Raw genomic sequence first — 17,348 nt, 5'->3', positions numbered from 1 at the left:
ATTTGCGAATTCCAAATTGACAATATACTTTTTAGAGACAAATAGTGTCATCGCTAAAATTTATTTGTGAGGGCTTTTGACCCCTCACAATTAGTTAGAAATAATAATGACAATGTTAACCTATCACTTAAAATGTTTTTGCAAGGGGTTAAGCGGCGTCGCTATTCTATAAATTGCGAGGGACTTTGTTGTCACTATAAAGTTATTTATGACCAAATTTTTATGTCAATAATAATATTTTATATAATATTTTAATATTTATTTATTTTTAATTTATTTTATATCATTTTTGTTTAACTATCCTGTTACAATAGTACAATGATTACTAAAAAGTGATCCATTGAAACATAAAAATTCTTATAAGTTCAAACCTTAAAATATAAAATATACAAAGAAATCCTGAAATTAAACCATGACATAAAAATATTGTTTTAAACAACTAAAATTATGAAAAGATCTATATTAGTTTTCCTCTAGGTCACCCTCCAAGTTGCTTTCAACCTCCATGTTATTGTTTGAGTTGTCCTCTTCATCTCTGCTAGTACCATCCTTAAAATATATATATATATATATATATATATATATATATATAAAAGCATTAAACATGAGTTAAAATGAAACAATTAAAGTGAATTTGTATTTGTATCGATGCTTCAATAAATAAGTACAAATATTACTATATCAAATATAATCATATAATATATCATAAACAACAGTAATAACTTTTTTTTAATTTAACAATAATAATAACTTAATTTGATTACTTAAACCACTATCAAAATTAAATATAAATTAAAATAATATAACAATTGTGAAAAATGTAAACCACAAATAATGGTTAGAGAGAGTGCAAGAGAGATAGAGAGAATTTATGACATGTATTTCATTTATACTCACCCTTCATTCTCCATCCATCCATTTATCCACCATCTTTTTCCAAAAGGGTGCAAGAATGAAGGAATGACCACTCTTGTAACGATCTTCTTTCTTTGTGTACTTCTTAAAAATAGGACTTTTAATGTGAAACATCCAATCAGAATAGTGGTGTTTCACATATTCCACAAATGCCTTTTTAGAGCATACATTAATTGGACCCTTATATGTTTTGGAACTTTTAGTGGAATTTAATTTCAATATGGTTTACCTTAATATCTTATTTTGTTTCTTTTTATTATCATTCTCTTAGTATAAATTTGTCATTCACTCTTCTATTTTTGACATAATTTTCTCTCACAAAATATGGGTCATTTCCCACTCTCTCCCTCAATTTTTTGGTGAATTTTATTTTTATTTTTCTTACATCTCTATTTTAGCTTGATAAAGTGTTGTATTCTTTAGAATTCTATTTTGGTTGATGAAATTTAGTTCTGTGTTTTAAGTTTTTTATTTTTATTTTTTTTATCACTTCGATTGTTAAATGTTATCAGATTGCATTATAAAGAATTAAAGTTAGTATATAAGAATATACTATTACTATATTACATAGAATGATTTGGATAAGTTAGTGTTTACTATTATATATTTTATTTTTACTTTTTTCTCATATAATTTCATTCAGCATTTAAATTCAGCCACAGCTCCCATATATATCATTAAATTATTTATATTTCCTCTCCTTTTTAATTTTAAAAATTTTAAAATATAATATTTTGCCTAAATTAAATAAATAAAATTGTCCTTATTAAGTGAAGTAATGCTAGGGAAACAATCATTCTCACACCCAATGCATCAAAGGAAGAATGAAATACAAAACAAATCAAGTTAGAAACACTAAATTAAAAAAATAAAAAACTAATAATGCATATTTAATGTCATAGAATCATCATCAAATTTTGGATAACGATAGGTTGCTAATGGAGAGAGAGAGAGAGAGATGGTAAAGAAAAAAAAAACAATATAAAGTAATAAAGAGTAGATTAAGAAAAAAATCAAGCATCAATTAGTAACCGTTTTTTTTTTTTTTTTTTTTTTTTTTGGAAACACAAACACACACACACACACACACACATATATATATATAAGGAAAGTGGATGAAATAAGGGAATACACACACACGCCAACACCAAAACTGCATGCAGTAGTTAGTAACCATTGATTGCAAAACAAAGAGGTTGTCACACTCTTTGGATTCGTGTATGGCTTTAATCTATTCCACAAAGGTGCGGGGTGTAGGTTCTGACAAGCTTTGTTAGAAGCTAGCTAGCAGCCGTGGTTTTGTGGTGAGTGGGTATTATCACTCCCTTTCCCTTCCCCCCACTGCCACTCCCTTCCCTTGGAAAATGATATGGCAATCGAAGGTTCCCCCCCGGGTTGCTTTTTTCTCTTGGACTGCTGCTCTAGGCAAGATTCTTACTATTGATAATCTTCGGAAAAGGCACTTTGTTGTCCTTGAGTGGTGTTATATGTGTAAAAGGTGTGGGGAATCTGTTGATCATCTCCTCCTTCACTGTCCTATAGCTTTTGAGATGTGGAGTATGGTCTTTTGCTTATTTGGTATTTGTTGGGTGATGCCGCAAAGGGTAGTGGATGTATTGGATTGTTGGGCTTGCAATTTCAGGCGTCATCACAATATAGTGATTTGGAGGATGGTGCCGCACTGTTTGATGTGGTGTATCTGGCGGGAACGGAATTCTGGAAGTTTTGAGGGTCGCGATCGGTCCATTCTTGAGATTAAGTCTTTTTTCTTTTTTACTCTTCTGGAATGGTGTTTAGTTTTACCACCTTTTTCTTTTCTTCCCCTTCCTGTTTTGCTGGATCATTGTAATTTGATTTCTTGATGTTTTTGCCTCTTTAGTACATTTCCTATGTACGGGGCTGTGTTCTTCTCTAATATATTTTTATCGTTACTTATCAAAAAAAAAAAAGAATAAGTAAAAAATAAAATAGAGATTATCATGTGGAGAAAATTAAAAAATTTACAGTGTAGTAAAATAAACCATTAAATTCATTTAAAAAATTAAATCAATAATTAAATACAATCATAGTACTAAATTTAAATTTAAAACTAATCAAACTCTAACTATGGAAACCATATTAATCATAACAAAAAAAAAAAAGATGTTCTCTCGTAGTAGTAGAAATTACATAAGAAATAAAGTTAGAAAATTTAAAATTTTCTGTTTTGATCTTTCATTTAACCTTATTTATAATATATATTTATATTTATATAATTTTCATACATTATTACTTTTGAAAATCTAATGAACAATGCTACCTCTCATTTAATGTCTTTATTATGCAAATCATCAGTTTGTAAATATATGATAATGGTAAGAAGCGTTGCAAATGAGATCATTAAAAATATAAAAAAAAAAATTAATTAGCCACTATCATTATGGAGTAGTGGTCTATAATTTTACACATCCAAAGAAATGGAATATATAGAGTTTTTTTAAGGGTATGTGTAAAGATTTCCATTATATATATGTGTGTGCGCGCGTGTGTGTAAAGGTAAAAAAAAGGAATATTTAAGGTTTATATGAACTTAAAAACTAATGAAAAGACAATGGTTAATAACTAAAATTATAGTATTAATAAAATATTTAATGAGATCATCTTAAAAAAATTATCACGCACAACGTGCAAGTATGCGACTAGTTATAACATAATAACAATAACAATAACAATACATACACACATGTAACAAACACTCTATATTTTCTAATTATTAAATTATATAAAGTTATATTATATACATACATATTTCTTAATTACTATATTATATAAAGTTATATTATATTTACACTATAAACGCACACATTCACACACACCACAATTCATACAAATAACATTATAACAAAAAAAAAAAGAATTTGAAAAATAATGCACACTATCAGTATCACAATCAGTATTAAACACACAATCACACATATATAATATAAATTTATAATAAAGAAAGAGATAGTCACAAACACTCACTCTTTACTCTTAGAACCAGAGATGCCGAGATTGTCAAATAGAGGAGAGATAAAATTAGATAAGATTCATGATATTGAGATCAAAGATCAAATCAAAGAGAGATTTATGGCCTATATTGTTTGGTTTTTGGGATGGGCAAATCTGTGTTGTTGCTTGATTTTGGGCTAGGCTAATATGTGATTAGGGTGTGCAAGATTTAAATCAAGGTGTGCAAAAGTATGATAAAAATAAACTAGCAAAAAAATATTTTATATATAGATTTTTTTTTTTTCCCAATAGCCCTTGAACAACATGTAGAAACGCAATGGTACATTACCTTTAATCTTTGCTTGCTGTCGGAGTTCATATTTTCTTCTCTTTTTCTCCAAAAAAAAAAAAAGGTTCAATTCAATTTTGTGACTCACTTTTCATTACTATTTGTATATTTGTTGTATTTTAAAATTGCTATGGCAATCCAACATGTTCCACAGTTATATTTTTTTTTTTTCCGCAAAACAAAAAAAGAAAGGAATTTTTTTTTCCTAGACGAGCAAGAAAATTTCTCAAAACAAAACACAATTACAAACAAGTCAAAGTAGCTCATAAACTAGCGAAAAAACTTGCAAAGCAAGAAAAAAGAGTTGTAGCTCTCTTAGCAAAGCAATAAGCCTCTTGACCAGAACCACTAAATCAAACTTGAGATGCATAATTAGAAGCAACATCTTCCATCCCATATATAGAGGAGAAAATGGGCCAAAAAACCATATAAGTCAACTTTGTCATTAGTTTAGTCATACTAATTTTTTTGTACATTTTTGTTTAGATGATAAATAGTGGGAGTAAGAAAAATAAGATTCAAACCACATGTACATATCACAAAAGAATGCCATTAAAATTGAGCTATCACTTAAGATAACAGTTATTTTCTTTTTCTTTAATTCCCGTACAACCATTCCCTCCCTTCTAAGAAAGCTCTACATTACCAAATAAATAATAACTAATTCACTTTTGATAATTCAATAATTACAATAAAGATGAGGAATTTGAGCCCTAATATAATGCGTTAATTGAGCTATAAGCCTCTTAGCAAATAAAAATCATTGTGAAATCAAGTCACAAGAAAATCTTGAACATTAGCAATGCAAAATCACCCCAAAAAACTTGAACATTGTACATCTTTAAAATGAAAAGGAAAAAGAAATTTTAAAAATTTAACCATTATTCTATCACATCCTTATGTGTGAGCCTAAACTTTCCCTCAATAAGTGATTAATACCATAATCAGTTACCAATTTATGCCAAAATCTTAAGCTGATAACTAATGGGAGAATTTAACATAACCATTATTCTAAGAAGTCTATTACATCTTACATATAAATATCAAGTCTTTTTTTTCATAATATACAAAAATATTTACATCTTCTACACCAGTGAAAAAAAAAAAAAGCCTTAAAAATTGGCAAGAAATTGAAATATTGTAAACCAAGTTAGGTATCACTAAAGTGTGTTTACAGTAATGGGATGGAGGACCACAATCCCTATCTTCAATTGCCAAAGCTAATTACAACTTGGGTCATCCAACATCTCTACTACTGGAGCAAACTACAAAGTTGAACAATGAGCAAAGATGAGATCATAAGCAAGAAAGTTCATAGATCAAATTTTTAATATGGATACACACTAACCTCGTCATCTTCTTCAAAGTATATTCCATCAACTGCACTGTTCCGCTGAAACTCCCACCCGAGATTGTTCTCAAGCAGCTCTTTAAGTTTCCTCGTCTGTAATAATAAATAGAGAGGACATTACAATTTGTCTTAATTAGCAAAAAGCAACTACTTGCAAATTGCAATGAAGTGAAAGCTTAACATTCCCTTATGGGAAGTTTCACTCAAATGAAGGCTCAACAAACTCCTTTCCTATGGCCTATGGACCAAATGACTTCAACCAAAGTGTTAAAATGCATTAAAACTAATGTCGCTCAAATCAAGAGTATTGGCCCTTACGTAACATTGGGAGTCAGAGACACAAGATTTTATCTGAACTAGTTGAAACTACCTGACAGTTGAAAAATATCAAATATTGACAACTATTGGCCTTTATATCATACATTTCAGACATAACCAGATGGCAAATATTGACCACTATTATGTCATGCATTTCAGCCGTCACTAGCCAATAAAGGTATGACATTGATATTACAAATTCATATCAGGCTATTGGTCACCTAAAACAAAGACAAATCAACCATTTTCTAAGGTAACCACCAAATTTTAACTCAACACTATAATATGATTTACAACCTTTAAGATTGGGGTCACTCACTATCATTTTGTCCCTCGTCATCTTGCCACTAACCCACCAAAAATTACGTCCTTTCGAATAAAAAGAGAAGAAATTAACCCAAAGCCTAACCCAAACCCAAAAATCAACCCATCCAAGCACCATTGCCCAAACACCTCAGAGCCACCAAATCACCACTCTGTATGGCCAGCCTAACCACAAACTTAAAGGCAAACCCAGGGGAAATCACTGCAACCACCCTGTAATGATGTCAAATTTGAGTGGATTAATAGTGAAAATGAGACAGACCACAATGGAAGGGGCACATTGACATTGATTTCATACTTGAGGGTGTAAATTACAAATTCTCATTGTCAATGGACAGCAACCCCAAGCTTACAATGTAGAAGGTATTTTAACCTTGATTTTATGTCTCCCACCGTAAAGCATAGAGGCTGAGGTCATTGATTCAATCTTGTAAAAATACATGAGTTGTCTCTATCTATTAAAAAATAAAAATAAGAAAGTAATCATCCTTATTCAAGGAAATCAAAAAATGCATAGTCCAATTTGCAAGATATTGTCCTAAAACATACTTAAATTTTCAATATTCCAAAAATGTATTAAGATCTAGCTATCCAATATGAAATGAATCAAACGACACTAGAGATATGAACTTGTAACTTGTAAGCGACAAAAATTATACATTCAAAATCAAAATCATAAATAATTGAGTTGGAATTAACAAGAGATTTCTGTTTTTTTGTTTCTAGAAAGAGAGAGAGGGTAAAGCAACATAGTAGGGTTTTTCAACAATTTTTGTAATTGTAAATAATGTGAACAAGCTAATGCTTGGTTTTCTGAATGAAGCAAATTTCCTTGACATGAATTTTTTGTATAGGCAGATTTATATGTTATATACATGTATCTCCATAAAAACCAGCTAGAGTAATAAATACACATCTAATTTGCAGAGTAGAAAATCCATAATCTTATGCAGACCAAAACTGAGAATCAATTGCAAACGCCTAAAAGGAAAGTGTACGAAGAGAATATGAAAGCCTGGCAACTGGCAAGTTGCCCCAAGCCCCAACCTCCAAACCAACAAAGAATCAAACATGAAGAACATGAAGAAGCAGGATTAGTGTTCATACCCATGACAGCAGTTGTCCATCAACAGATGAGGCATCTAGCATCGATGAAAAGAAGCCCTGCAATCAGTCAACAATCTGTGATGAACTTACCATTTCTTCTTTAACAAGTAAAAATGTTACGATGGAAACATAATTCAATCAATGTGATTAAAAGTGACTAAGCAATGATTTTTATTGGTTCTTAAGCAAGTTGCTCAGATTGACCAATAAATGTTGGTGAGTACGTAAAAAATTCAATAGATCAATGAAAGCCTTGAAATCTGACTTGCCAATAAAAGTGATATCAACAAGGGGCATTGTAAATTTACAAAAATGCCAGTTAAGCATGGCAGCAAAATCATGCATTTAAACAATGACTTAGTAAACTTCAATAGGTACCTTGCAAAGATGGTGTAAAAAGCTGTCAGTCGATAACCATGAATCATCCAACAGTGTGGATAACCCTGTTGCTGCACCACTGATATCTGTATGATCTTTCTCAAGCCCAAATTTCAATTGATAGTAGATAACCTTAATGAACTGCATAGAATTCTATAAGTTGTCAGAGCTCTGTATTAAACAAAGAGCAAAAATAGGACAATTACATTTATTGAGTGTTATTCAGTATTAAATGAAGAAAGAAAGAGGCATGTAGCCAATTAGTTGGCACTTCTTAGTGTTTCCAACTGAGAAATCCAAAATTCAAATCCCCCTACTCCCAAATATCAATGCATCAAAAATTTTAATTTGGCGAATCAAACATACTAGGAAATTCTATGCAAGTTAACTACAGATGTTGCAAATACAGTCACAGCCTAATAAACCAATGAAGCTTATTTCATGCCCAATATCATAGTTATATACTTCAATTTATAAGGGGCTACGTAAGAATTAAAACCTTCAGCAAGAAGAGGACTTCAAAGAAGTAAATAAAATAAAAACTTTCGATAACACAAACATATAACAAAAGGCCAACTGAAATTGATTAGGCTTTTGGAAATTAGGGCAGACTATCAAACAACGTTACCCTTTCGTATTTATTAACGAAGGAACAAGGTCCTATAGTCTATCAAACAAAATGGCCCCACATTGAGCACAATAATGAAACGAAAAACAAAATCACAAAAAGAAAATAATTGACAGCCGAAGGCTTTGTTCCGTTGACTTGCATCTTGGATATGCCTTAATAGTTACATCCCAAGCTCAGTGGCAGCTCCAAGAATTGTTTCAAAGGGATCATTAAATTACTTAAATTAAACTCAAAATTTTATAAAAAGAGAACTTGAATATATCAAGTAATTTACAATTGTCATTATCTATTATCAATGTGGGTAGGTGTGACAAGTTTGTATAATGTTTTTATTTGTATGCAGTAGGCATTATCTATTTGTCATTTTTTTTATAAAAATATTTTAAACTAAATGATAAAACTTAACCCATTAGCACTACATTAGTTGTTGACCTACACAACCACACTCATCCATACATATAAATAATACACTAAGTGTCTACTTAACGATTCAAATACTTAAACAATCAGTCAATCACTAACTTTACTATTTTTTTTCTTGAATCTAACTTTATAATAATAAGTTATTATAACATAATAACAATAACAATGCATACACACACATGTAACAAATGATTTGTATTTCCTAATAATTAAATTATATAAAGTTATATTATATTTATACTATACACGCTCACATTCACAAATACCACAATTCATACAAATAACATTATAACAAAAAAAGAATTGAAAAATAATACACGCAATCAGTATCAAACAAACACACATAGAGTTCGGATGGTCAAATCTCTGTTGTTTTGTTTTGGGTTGGGCTAATACATGATCAGGGTGTGCAAGATTTAAGTTAAGGTGTGCAAAAGTATTTTTAAGAGTAAATTAAACTAGTAAATAAATGTTCAATATACAGATATTTTTTTTCCCAATACCCCCTGAATAACATGTAGAACCGCCCCAACCCAAGCTATCACTGCTCTGCATTCAATCAGATAGTAAAATAGGCAAAAGTCTTGTAGCTCAACAAACACCTCCTAGTATTTTAAATGAAAACATCCGAGGTTCAAATCTCCTTCCCCCATTGTAACTATTGAATTAATAAAAAATAAAAACTTGAATTTTCCTTTTATTTACCAATATAATAAAAATTATAATTTAACAAATTTTCCTTTCATTTACCAAAAAACATAATAATAATAATAATTTTTTAAAATAATAAATAAGAAAAGAGCATTACCTTTGTGAATAGTTGAGTCCTTGTACGAAAAGGCTGCAAAAAATAGACATATACATTTTAACAAAAATAAAATCCTCTCAACATTTAAAAAAAATAAAAATCAAATTATTAAATCTAAACCACATAGAACTCCAAGCAATATCATAATAATATGTTAACTATGTAGCTACATACAACCATGATATCACCTATGAATTATTTCAAACACATGTAAAATTTTCTACAATAAATAGATATTAACAAATTCCACAAAATAGCAACAGAGAATTTGTTCAAGTCACCTCCAACAAAGATTATGCCGTTCTAATTCCAACAATGATAGTGTCGCTATTCGATGACCAATACCGCAATTACTATAATGCTGTTTGCAATATCAAATAGCAAAATGATGCAAGACAGCCTAGGCTTCACCATCTAAGGGTTGTTTGGAATCACACACCAAACACAGATGCAATTTGCACGAATGAATATCATTATTCAAAAATAGTCTCAATAGTCTGCCTACAAAATAAATCATCTGAAGCTTTTATAGAGCTTCTAGGAAAATAAGAGATAAAGATAAACATCCATGAAACAAATCCTAAGAAAACTCAAATACTAATCCAAATACTAAACTAATCCCTACCTAAGAATATGAAATTTAATCTCTATCATAACTCAGACAGATTGATGTCCCATGATATAAAAGCATTGAAATAATCTCGAGTCAAAATACCAAACTTTTAAGAAAAGTCTTTTGTATGATAGATCACTCAAAAGAAAAGGTTTGAGTTCCAACCACATTTGTTCAACTGAAACAAAAAAGTTGAGGAAATTCGGCAAGTTGCACCATCAAACCACAACTTTGGCCCTAGAGCATAAAGTGCCGTAGAATTCCTATGCAAAGTAACAAGAAACTACATGGATTTGAGGTATTTTTAAATCAATTAATATTCCACACATGTTTATGAAAATGAAGTTCTGAGCTCAAGGAAAACAATGACAATTTTGTGTATTTCAGGGCAATGTTTTCAACTATACCAAACGATTAAGTCAAGCTTTTGGCACTGAAGAGAATCAACACATCATCTTCTGCATCTTTCTTTAAACCAAAGCAATGAAAGCATAAGATGACATGTGGCACAAAAGGACCCAAAATGGCTACACCTTTCAAGTTTACTCACAACATTAGGACGGTGAGAACAAATTCAATCTCACCAAAATTGTTCAACAAATCAATGGAAAACTAGTTGCCAAATCAATACTTACAGCTTCAATACATCCAAATAAAAGATTAACCAAAGCTTTCCACTGTAGAAATCCTTCAAGTGATTGTCCCATCTGCCGAATTTTCAGATGTCATAAAACCTAACAGCAATTTCAACATAAAGAAAGTTTTATAAAGGTCTACACATACCAAAAATGCAATAAATGCAAATTGCAGCTCTCCAAGCAGTACATCTTCAGAACCCCCATAATCCTTTATCAGCAAACTTTCTAACAATTGTGTCTGAAAAGATCAGTGGAATTTAAAACCCAAATCAGCAAATGCTAAATGGTAGAAAAATCTGTTGAGGTCATGTCTAAGTCTCTAAGATCTCTTACCTTGTCAATATTCAAGGAAGTAAGTTCTTGCCCATATATTCCTATTTGTTTGATAACACGGGGAATTGATGTATAGTAACATCTTCTGCTCTGAGAATTGTCCACTGATGTTAAGAACTTACTAGACTTCATCTGCTCATCTAGTGCTTTCTCCATTGCTGTCTTAGGAGCGTTTGTAAGTATCCCTGATTCACATGCAACAGTGATCTCTCCGCCAATGGGTTCTGCATGTTGAATGAATCATTTAAATTTAAGAGTTTATGGAGAATTGACAATCAGAAGACGCAAACAATAAATTCAAACAATAACCAAGCCTTAATTTAAAAATATAAACCACAGATTCAAAGTAAACAAAGAATCAAGATGATTGAAGATAACTGGTATTAAAAAAAAAGAAAACAACAACAACAACAAGAATACATGATCTAAACCAAATAAAACAATGATATAGTGGTAGCCATTAGGTGCAGTATAAACAACAGATATGATTAATGAAGTTTCTGAGTGGCACGAACCATTTATCTTACTAAAGAAACGCTCCAGCCAATCAAATGCCCTTTCTTCACACTTCTTGCAAATGTAATATATCAAACAAGAAGAAGCTGGTGTCTAAGCCATAATAAACCTTCCCAACAAGCCACGATAAGTTCTACCCGAAAATTTAAGCAAAAACCAATAAATACCAAATAAGGAAAAACCAAAGGATCAAATGTCTTTTTAAGTGGGCAGTTCAAGAATAATTCTCCATCCCTCAAACACACATCACACCAACAAACAATAAATTTTTTCCCACACCACCAAATACTCAGCTGTAAAAAGACTCATTTCAGAAAGCCCATCGCACAATTTTAGTCCCTCATAAGGCATAGAAACTAAAGAATCAATGGATATTTTGAGTGATCAGTGTCTAAGTTCATATGATGTAAGAGTTAAGTTAGACAAATTTGAAAGTTGATGTATACTAGAATAATGGTTAAATGACAAATTCACCATTGAGCTTTTAAAACAAGAGGTAATTTATCAATGTACAATATATCTACAAAATATATTTTAAATCTAAAATCAATGTAATCTAGACACGTTTGTACCTTTGATACACTCAGAGGGATGGACAATGGAAACCTTTCAAGGGGGCCTCCAAAAAGAGTAGAACTGTTTAAATGCATGATGGTGCAGATAAATTGCATAAAGCTTGGTAGGCCATGATATTATTTTTCAAGGCCAAAATTAGAGTAGTACCAAATTGTAATGTTTAAATGTAATCTTTGAGGAGCTTAGGGACCAGGTCCCTGGTATATATTTTCCTGACAATAGACCAAAAGTTTCTGTTCAACTTTAACTACTACTTGTGCCTCTCAATTGTCAAACCGCCAAGATATCCACTCACCAAAAATGACCACAACCTCATATTTCTTCATTCCTGCACACGCACCCTGTGAGTCCAATCTCAAGCTCCACCCTGTTCTTGAACACAAGGACAGCATACCTTTGCCTCTCACTCTCTAGGGTATCTACAATAAACCTTGTATTGAAAATTAGAACTCCTTCTAAGAAATGGTCAATAATCTCTTCTTTGATGATAATTTCTCCACACAAAATAAAATCGATGAGAAAATTGCACACATCTATAGACATATAACATGTATCCCATAGCATGACACTACTCTGAATCATTAAAGCTTTCTACTGTTACATGGTTCCCATCCTTGGTTAGATAGTTATGAGACTAATTTCCACCATTTTCCTAGAGCCAGTCCATCTCAAAGTCTACCATTTTCCAACTTCAAAGTCCAGTCTCAAATCTGTTTTTATCTATTTTTCATAAGAAACATAACTTCAACAGAAAATCAGCGAGCAAGAAGGACCTAAATATCATACAACATGAAAAGAGAAAAAAACTAAAATTGATTGAAAAAGAAACATATACTCAGATGGAAAATCGATAATAAATCAAACACAAGCAACAATGGTAAAGAAACTCATAATAGATTGCAGTATTAAGGGCCCCCGGTGTAGTTAGATGGAACTAACCAATCCGTTCAATAATGCTCTTCGTAATGTAATTTGATAAATGCTTCCAATCTCCATACTGGCTTAGATTGTAAGGACCAAGTTGTCTGTCAAACTCCAAACTTTTGACTGCTTGACAATATCTCTCTTCCTTAACAAAGGAAAAGAGAGAGAGAGAAAAAACAAACTCAGTTTCAGATCAACAAGATTTTTAAATTTAGACCTTAGAGAGTCAGCAGCATTCTTCACAAAAGCGAAGTTTCAAGCTTCAAAGCAGGTAGCTTGTTGAAACTAAGTGGCATAATAGCTATAAATCTTGTAAGTGATCACCTAGCAGAATATATTATGAGGGTTGAACGTCCACTTCTATAGATTTGAACAACAGGATCTACTAAGTAGGGGAACATAACCACATGAAAGTATTATGTCAAATTGGAATTCTCACTGTACTACACAATTTTTGTATTTTCGATAGTTACAATGGGGAAGGGGGGACTTGAACCCAAAATGTCTCTATTCGAATCACCAAGAAGTTCTAGTTGAGTTATAAGACTCTTGGCGCTCCACAACTTTAGTATGGTTAGAGTAGGTCAGAAAAATATTAAATGTCATATCAAGACATATAACCTAAGACATTCCAATAAAATGACATGATACAGAAATGTCAGAAACACTACCAAATGTAATTCACATTGTTAACTGTACAGTAGCTATAATATGTTTTTGGACAGTCAATTAATTAACTCTGATTCAGAAAACAGATTAAAACCCAATTTAAGGAAATCATACAAGAAGCAAACCAATAGTGCAATTGCATTAAGCAATCAATTGACATCAGGTTAGTCTGGTTTTCAGATGTAACCATCCTGTCTCTACCCCTATTGGAAAATTAGTTGATGACTAACTCTTAAGTCAACTTTATAATTCATCTGACATGCTTGGTCAAATGCTCAAATGTTTTTAAATAAAACCATCTTTTGATTTCCTTACAAGATTTCAAAGCTTTATAAGTATTTGATTGCAAAGAGGGGAAAAGAATCACGTTTTCCTAAAATGGATGCTTGATTGATTTTTCTTGCTTGGTAGCACTTCCAAAATGCAGCAGGTTAGCAAGTTCTGTTTTGCCAAAACCTAACAGGGCACCAAGTTCCGTAACTAATGTCAAGACTTGAGGCCACAATTCAAATTCATGCGGGTTTGCAAAATATATCAGTCTGACTCTGTTCCCATATTAGTAGCTATATGCATCATGTACCAAAATAAATAAATAAATGGTATGTGCAACTAAAATGGTTACAAACCTCTTCTTCGGATACTTTGACCAATCTTTCCTGTTGTTGATCCCATCTACGAACAATTACCTGTTGCAGCCATTTACATGAGGAACATCATTCTTGGTGCCAATTTTCCAGCTCTTTTGAAAATAGCTTATCATTAAATCTAATCAATTATTGGCAAAATGAAGTGGCCTTTGGTTAAACCTAATCAATTATTCTCCAGTTACAAGGGTGTATCATATTTTAAAAAAAGCTCACTTTTTTATCTAAGCTTTCATGCTTAAAAAGGCAAGTGCACAATAACCTTATTGTTATGCAATGGCAGTACGCCAGTAGGAAACTATGCTGAAAATGATAACATAAAGATGTCAATTACTTGTTTCTATATTATTCTCTCAGCCACAATTTTATACAAACTGTGTCAAAAAGTTTTTTTCTCTCTTCATCCTTCTTGGACATTTAATAATATGGGCTGATTTACCTAATTATTTGTATAATAAATCATGTTGGCCTCTTATTTTTACAGTTCAAACGCACGTTCCATCAAAGCCTCATTTAAAACATAGAGAAAATAGTTATTAATGAAATTGGAAAAGATCTAAATTCTCTATCTAGGAGCATGGATGCATCAAATGGTTGAAGTGTACAATTAGGATATGTTTGGGACCAGAAACAGCTCCAACATGACCAGATATGAGTCCTATACATTCAGATCACCGCAGGATACTTCGGTGATACAACAAGGACAAGGCCATGACATGTTTGGGGCTATAATGAAATTTTCTTAATAAGAACCGGGTTTATAAATTACTCTTTAAAATACTTTGGGATTCAAATATTAGACAGAGGATATAACCGCTTTATTTTAAAAAATATATTTTAAAGGAACAAATAACACATCTAATGATGTTGCTTTAGGGATATGAATGAATAGTGTATGTTGTGGAAAAGAGAATGTGTCATGAAAATAAACAAGAAGTAGCCTAAAGAATAGCAATGGGATAATATCTACATATGAGTTGACTCTATGAAGAAGTGAATAGAGTTACTATCAGTAAGGCCCAATACAAAAGACCACTCATAAAGAAAACTAATGAAGGATGCTTTTATTTGAGAAGACGTGCACTCCACATTTTCAAAAATACGCCGATTTCGCTCCCTCCATATAGTCCACATCAAACATAATGGAATAAGATTCCAGATATCCAAATTTGGTCCACAACATCGCCACCCACACAAAAAATCGAAAACCTTTTTTGGGTAAAACCCACTGAACCTCCATATGGCCTTCTAAGAAAAAAGGCATAGGAGCTGAGCCCTCACAATTTCTCATAAAAAGATCACAAAATGAACTCCCCATTACTCTTTAACTTCCACATCATCCTATCATTCCCCTCCCCAAGGGTAGTATGAGAGTCTAACAAATGGAAAAAATGAAGCCACCTCTTCAGTCTCCCAATCATTAAAATTTCTTATGAATTCCACACGCCAATTCCTACTCTGCCCCTCCACCTGTCTCTTCAACAATGATTCCACAGAAGCATTCTTATCATTGCTGTCGATATTATTCTAAACATAAATGCTAGCCCGAGATATTTGTTCTTCCATATCCATTATTGTTTGTATATCAGTTTTAAATTTATTCCATGTTTATCCTCCACCATATTCACATGTTGGTATCAATGCAACTTAGCCCTCTATTTATATCTGTGGATTATGTTCCAACTGTCCGATGCACCACAAATCGACATGACAAGACTAGAAGCACAGTTCCACAACTAGATTAATCAAGTTTCTGTTTCCAATATGGCATTGACATTAAGACAGCAATAGATGGCAACTGTTATAAATTGAACACACTATAAACTAAGGTAGAAAAGTTGGAAATAAAGTAAATGCATTTAAAACCTCAGAAGGAGCAGCGTGGATAAAGAAACCAATAATTGGTGAGAAATCCTTGCCATCTCTGCGTATATGCAACAAGTATTAGAAAATTGCTCTACAAACAAAAATCGCATAAAAACACAATAACTAAATAAATTAGAAGAACATAAAGATTTCTGACAATGAAAGTAACCTAACCTGGTGGATGAACTATAATAAAGAAAATGAGAAGCAGGAGGAATCATCTTGATGCCCTTAAAAGCAGGCCCAACGGAAAACATCTGCCACATTGATTGATTGATTGATGAATAAATTATAAGTAAAAGCAAACAGAAGAAAGAAGAAGAAGAAGAATACGGTATTAGTACCTGAGTATCGATGCCGAGGAGAGTGTATTGAGGAACATCGAGGAGGAGAAGTGTAACGCCCTGCTTTACGAGCTCTAATGCTGTGTTCGGATCCATACTCTGAGAGAGAAAGAATTTCAAATTACTGTTCCTCTTTTTATATTGAAAATTTGGTGGTTTTTCTTTTTTGTTCGAGGTTTGAGAGACATCCAGAAGGCTCTCTCGTGCACGCGACGCGACGCACAAAGAGAAAACCGAAAAATTAGGTGATGTTTGGTTTGTATATTTAATTGACCATTTTTAGTTTTTAAATAATATTTTATATATTTTTACGTATTCTTTTACTTATATATATTTTTATAAATATTTTTAAATAATAATTTTCAGTTTTTAAATACATATACTAATATTTTATTTTTACCCTTCCTTTTAGTCCATTTGAAAGGTAAATAGTAAAATAGAAAGGCAAATTAAACATGAATGGTAAAAATATAAACAATTCAAATTTTCAGGACATTTAGCACCAAAAAAAAAAAAATTCAGGGCAAAAAATGTACTACTTTTTTTTTTGAAATTTTAGTTGATTTTTTTTTTCTCTTTTTACAATTACACTGCATTTTGATTGCATTTTGAAGGGTAACGCTCGTTAAATTTATTTTAATTGTTCTAAAT

The 17,348-nt window shown here is 31.6% G+C and overlaps 1 protein-coding gene across 3 annotated transcripts in view; it reads right to left on the bottom strand.

Moving 5' to 3' along the window:
* LOC142642772 (uncharacterized) overlaps positions 1-16,936 on the bottom strand; it is a 35,074-nt gene extending 18,138 nt beyond the window's left edge. The window contains exons 1-13 of one of the 3 annotated variants that reach the window (XM_075817194.1): positions 16,698-16,936; positions 16,528-16,610; positions 16,354-16,411; positions 14,470-14,529; positions 13,190-13,319; positions 11,159-11,382; positions 10,971-11,063; positions 10,823-10,894; positions 9,575-9,607; positions 7,713-7,853; positions 7,335-7,391; positions 5,583-5,678; positions 5,204-5,499 (exon numbers count right to left, since the gene is read on the bottom strand). In XM_075817194.1, coding sequence (XP_075673309.1) covers positions 5,455-5,499; positions 5,583-5,678; positions 7,335-7,391; positions 7,713-7,853; positions 9,575-9,607; positions 10,823-10,894; positions 10,971-11,063; positions 11,159-11,382; positions 13,190-13,319; positions 14,470-14,529; positions 16,354-16,411; positions 16,528-16,610; positions 16,698-16,793 — 1,188 coding nt within the window. In that variant the 5' untranslated portion in view covers positions 16,794-16,936 and the 3' untranslated portion in view covers positions 5,204-5,454. Of the gene's footprint in view, positions 1-5,203; positions 5,500-5,582; positions 5,679-7,334; positions 7,392-7,712; positions 7,854-9,574; positions 9,608-10,822; positions 10,895-10,970; positions 11,064-11,158; positions 11,383-13,189; positions 13,320-14,469; positions 14,530-16,353; positions 16,412-16,527; positions 16,611-16,697 lie in introns of those variants that run through there. The other 2 variants (XM_075817195.1, XM_075817193.1) reach the window with 2 other exon arrangements.
* Between the last annotated feature and the right edge of the window lie 412 nt (positions 16,937-17,348).

This window comes from Castanea sativa, chromosome 7, assembly GCF_040712315.1.
Source record: "Castanea sativa cultivar Marrone di Chiusa Pesio chromosome 7, ASM4071231v1".
NCBI lineage: Eukaryota > Viridiplantae > Streptophyta > Magnoliopsida > Fagales > Fagaceae > Castanea > Castanea sativa.
Note: the sequence above shows the minus strand (reverse complement) of the source record. Positions and strands in the feature narration are given on the sequence as shown.